At 41.8% G+C, this 4,703-nt stretch overlaps 1 protein-coding gene across 1 annotated transcript; it reads left to right on the top strand.

Annotated features, from left to right (window-relative positions):
• The first annotated feature begins 2,151 nt into the window (after positions 1-2,151).
• On the top strand, positions 2,152-3,883 carry LOC135113285 (cuticle protein-like). The gene is made up of 3 exons (XM_064028498.1): positions 2,152-2,321; positions 2,904-3,002; positions 3,538-3,883. Exons 1-3 carry the CDS (start codon positions 2,310-2,312, stop codon positions 3,805-3,807), a joined length of 381 nt encoding a protein of 126 aa, XP_063884568.1. The 5' UTR covers positions 2,152-2,309; the 3' UTR covers positions 3,808-3,883.
• Positions 3,884-4,703: the final 820 nt, after the last annotated feature.

Here is a 4,703-nt window from a genome sequence, read left to right as displayed (position 1 = left end):
ATATATATGACTGAGGGTGGAGGAAGAAAACGAGGCGGGCGGTAGAGGTGGGAAGACTGCATAAGAAACGCATTGAAAAAAGGTGTGAGTGTGTGGAGACGAGGTGGAGGGCAACCTTTTACGAGAGGGATTAGTGAAGATGACCTAGACTATATTATGAACATAGGAACCTGTGTAGTAGATGATGATGATGATGATGATGATAATGGCGAGGAGGAGGACAAAGAAGAAAGAAAAAGATGAATAATAATAATAACAAGAAAAGTAGTAGCTGTCGTAGAACAAAAAAAAAAAAAAAAAAGAACACGACCGGAATCAAGAAGCACAAGAACAAGAAGCATCACTAGTCTGAAGTGTGCCTAAGATCATTACGACGACGCTAATTGTCATGAGAGGGCAAGAGTGGGTGGCGTGAAAGGCAGAGTGCTGTTGGTCTGAGTGAAGGGCGTGGGGACGGGAAACAGCCGCGGCCTCACATGCCACGGGAAACAGACTGAGGCGGAATGATTCACTAAGAAGGTCGAAGAACAATTGTTTCACAGGAATTTTCGAGGTTACTCATCTTTTTTTCAGTCTTGGGTCAGGTTTCCTCTAAGGATTTCTGCTTCTGCCTCGTTGCCTTGAAGAATGATAGTTGTTCATCTTCCTTCACTGCTGTACCTATTTTAAGCTTGGTAATAATGAGAAAAAAGAAAAAAGTGCCATGAACATTACAGAAAGGAGAATGTTAAGAAAATAAGGAAAGCTGCAAGAAGCCGTCAGACCGACACGTGGCAGTTCCTGTGAGAAACTTCCCTACCTATTTTCACCAATCCTCTTTCATTATAAGCTACAACTCAATCCAAGTTGTCACCATAAGCCTTCCAGGATGTTGTAATGGTTGTGTTCAGTTACTGTACTACTTTAGCAGTGACTGGGGAAGTTGAAGGCGTTGGAGAAAGGAACGAGTCACACTATTACACGTGCCGAGTCCCTAGATTGTATGGCAGTGCAGTCCATCACCGATGCTCCAAGAACTGGCAATACAAAATCTTTTTATACTCCTATTTCTATATTAGGCAAAGTGTATTCGTATAGGTTTATACACTACATATATTTAATTACACTTCTATGACGATCTATTTCTATTCGTTTGTTTTTATATTAGATAAAGTATAATTTGCATAGTTTTACACACTATATATATTTATTTACATTTTTATGGTGATACTGTTTACTTCCTGAGCCCACACCAAAAAAAAATCTCTGGTTGTGTTGGATGCAATTGGACAATAAATGTTATCTTGTCTTATCTTTTCTTAATATGACATACTTTAATCTCATCTTGATATCACACACTCTAAATCAGCAGTTTTGCTACCTGAGAAGACAAGAACATGGTAACACTGTCACTCTGGATCTTACTTTCTCCTGCTGATTGGTTCAAGTATTATCGAGAGACTGACTTTGTACAATAGTATTTACAGGAATAAAACACGACCTGCCGCACGTCATGACAGAAACATTTGGACCAGTTAACGGTTGACTTGTTCGTGTGCTCTCACATGGCTAAATAACAGCGCGAGTTTGTGAGTATCCATGACTGGATACTCACTGGACCACTGCTATGTCATCTCATTCTGATAGTGTAGCTTTACTGTGCTTTGCTAATGTTAGTGTGTAATAAATCCGTGCGTCAATCATTAACATATTCCTGTGTGATTTACTTTTTATCTTGTTATGTCTCAGATCATTATACATATATTATAATTATTTTAATTTTATACAGTAATAAACTCAGTCACACTTTCTCTAATTATTTTTTTCCATACTATCTTCTTACTTTAATTATTTACATAAAATTACTACGTTCACTAGCTTCTGCTTTGACTTTTTAGTCATACTGATAATTGTCTTTTTATATTTATCATTTACACTAATGCCCTCAGCACCATTTTCTCCTTCTTTTTATCCATATTTTCGGTTGATCAAGGGGGTAAAAAGATGAAAAATCCACTCAATTGCAGCTTCCATAAGTTTTCTAGAAAAGTGGTTCACAAAGATTACGTCATTTACTTCCCTGATTGGAGACGCCAGTGCATTGCATGTCTCGTGTTGACTTTACCGTGAGTGCCTTCCCTCCTCCCAGCCCCGCCCCGCCCGGCGCTGCAACTCACCCTGCCCTCCTTTGTCTTGTTTGCTTCTGATGAATTTGTGGAAAGAAAAGGAAAGACATTTCTGCAGCACGTGAGTCAGCTGGAGGCGAGTATAAAGCTTCTCCGCGGCGAGGTGTGGGCATCAGTTGCTTCCCTTCTGCAACCTCACGCGACATGGCCTACAAGGTACAGTCAGACTTACTGGGAATTCTCTCTAGGTTTGTGTCAGGGATCCACGGTCCTTGTACTAGTGGAGGGAGAGTCATCCTTCGTGGCACATACGCTGCGTCTCTCCCTTGGGATGTAGAGAAAAAAATATTAAGGAGTTCTGATATATTGACTTTCAAAATCAAAATTCTAGCGGGCTGACAATAGAACGTTGTTGTATTTATCCAGGACTTGTCTTGAGCGAAATATTGAGTCGCTCACTTCCCATGCAAGTGAAGAATACACATGAATTATTCCTCTAATACTCGGATTTAGAAGCGCTTTGTTCTCATCAGCGCCATTTTCAAAAGACAGAAATAATTAGTCAGGTTCTTATGGATGTTTTCCCCCATTGATGATACAGAGTACTTGTTAAATTACTAGAATCATGTTGACACCTGAAGATCCTAATAACTTCAACCTGTTTAAACGTCGAGACAAGGCAATGAAACCTTTGAGAATTTGACAACAATCCCAGGTTATCACTCGCTTCAGCTCCTCCTCATCCCAAGGTGTAATAAAGATCTTTGTTAAACCTCCTTGCCTCACCCTCGCACACAGATTCTCGTAGTGTGCGTGGCGGCCGCCGTTGCCCTGGCCCGCCCTGAAGGCCCCGCGCAGCTTTACGGCGTGCCAGGATCCGTGCATCCTGTGCCCCTGGTGAGCGCCACGTGTCTAACCCTCCCTGTGTGATGCTGATCCTCCTCTTCCTTACCCACCATTACTCTCTCTGATCTCCTTCTCTTGACTTCTCTACTACTACTGCTTTTTTTTTCTTTCGTTTCCTCCTCCTCCTCTGGCACTCCTAAATATTTTAAGCCTTTCATGCACCAGCTGACACCAAAAACATTGTGCAAAATGTTAAACACCAGAAACATCAAAGAGAAAGAAAAAAGTTGATTAAATGTATAAATTCTCCAATTTCTAACCAGTAAAATGCTTAAAAAATGCTGCGGAATAAAAAAAGATCTCAAAGTGGATTGTGATTAAGGAACGATACACTGAAGAGTAGTGATGGGTTTATCCTAAGGCGACTGTCCTCACACCTCAGTACCCATGCCCTCACACCTCAGTACCCATGCCCTCACACCTCAGTACCCATGCCCTCACACCTCAGTACCCATATCCTCACACCACCAGTACCCATGCCCCTACACCTCCTCGGTACCCAAACCCTCATACCCTCGCCTCACAGGACACCGCCCCGAGCTATAACTTCGACTACGCCGTGAAGGACTACCAGGGTAACGACTTCGGCCACCAGGAGTCCCGCGACGGCTACGACACCCAGGGCTCCTACTACGTACAGCTGCCCGACACTCGCCTCCAGGAAGTGAAGTACACCGTCAGTGGCGACTCTGGTTTCCTGGCGGATGTGACCTACCAGGGGGAGGCGCAGTACCCCGCCTATAACCCCGCCCACAAGCCAGCCACCTCCTACCAGCCAGTCACCGGGTACGCCTAAACACAATGCACTTCCGCTTGAAGGCTTCCTGAATAATTGTATTTAATGAGGCAATAAAAGAATAGAGTGAATATAAGCATTGGTTTTTATTCCCTTGTAAGAAGATGAGAGAAAGAATGTGATAGTTTTATTCTGTTTGTTATAATACTTTCACTACTATTTAACATATCTCTTCTTAGCCATCAGCCACTCGGAGACATTTCATCTTGTTCTACAGCCTCCTCTAAACATTATACTGACTAGAAATTCATGCAAAGATTTCATGCATTGTTTTCAGTGTCGAAAACTGTTGCATATCGCAGGGGAAGAGTTTACACATCAGAATTTGTCCGTATAGTCTCAGCCCAAAAAAAAAAAAAAAAAAAAAAAAAAAAAAAAAACAAGTAGATAAAGTAAATAAAGAATACATGAATAAAGGTGGAAAATATAAACACGTTCTTTGATCTGTTACACTTGCTTGAAAATTCTCTATATAATCTCAACCATGAACCAGGCACTGTGTGTCTTTTCAGTCTGCCACACTTGATGATCACTCCATAGTTTTCAGCGTTCACCCACCAACGTCTTAGTATTGTTATGAAAGGCAAGTAGCAAGAACTTGAACGAAGGGAACACTGGCGGGGTTGTTGTGCCCTCCTCGACTATTTTTAACACTCTCTCTCTCTCTCTCTCTCTCTCTCTCTCTCTCTCTCTCTCTCTCTCTCTCTCTCTCTCTCTCTCTCTCTCTCTCTCTCTCTCTCTCTCTCTCTCTCTCTCTCTCTCTCTCTCTCTCTGATAGATAGACAGCCAAATAGATAGATAGATGGATATATAGATAGATAGATAAAAAGATAGATCTATAGCTAGATAAAATACGAGTAGTTAGATAGATAGGTAAACAGATAGACAGTACTCGT

This window comes from Scylla paramamosain, chromosome 25 (genome assembly GCF_035594125.1).
Source record: "Scylla paramamosain isolate STU-SP2022 chromosome 25, ASM3559412v1, whole genome shotgun sequence".
Lineage (NCBI taxonomy): Eukaryota > Metazoa > Arthropoda > Malacostraca > Decapoda > Portunidae > Scylla > Scylla paramamosain.
Note: the sequence above shows the minus strand (reverse complement) of the source record. Positions and strands in the feature narration are given on the sequence as shown.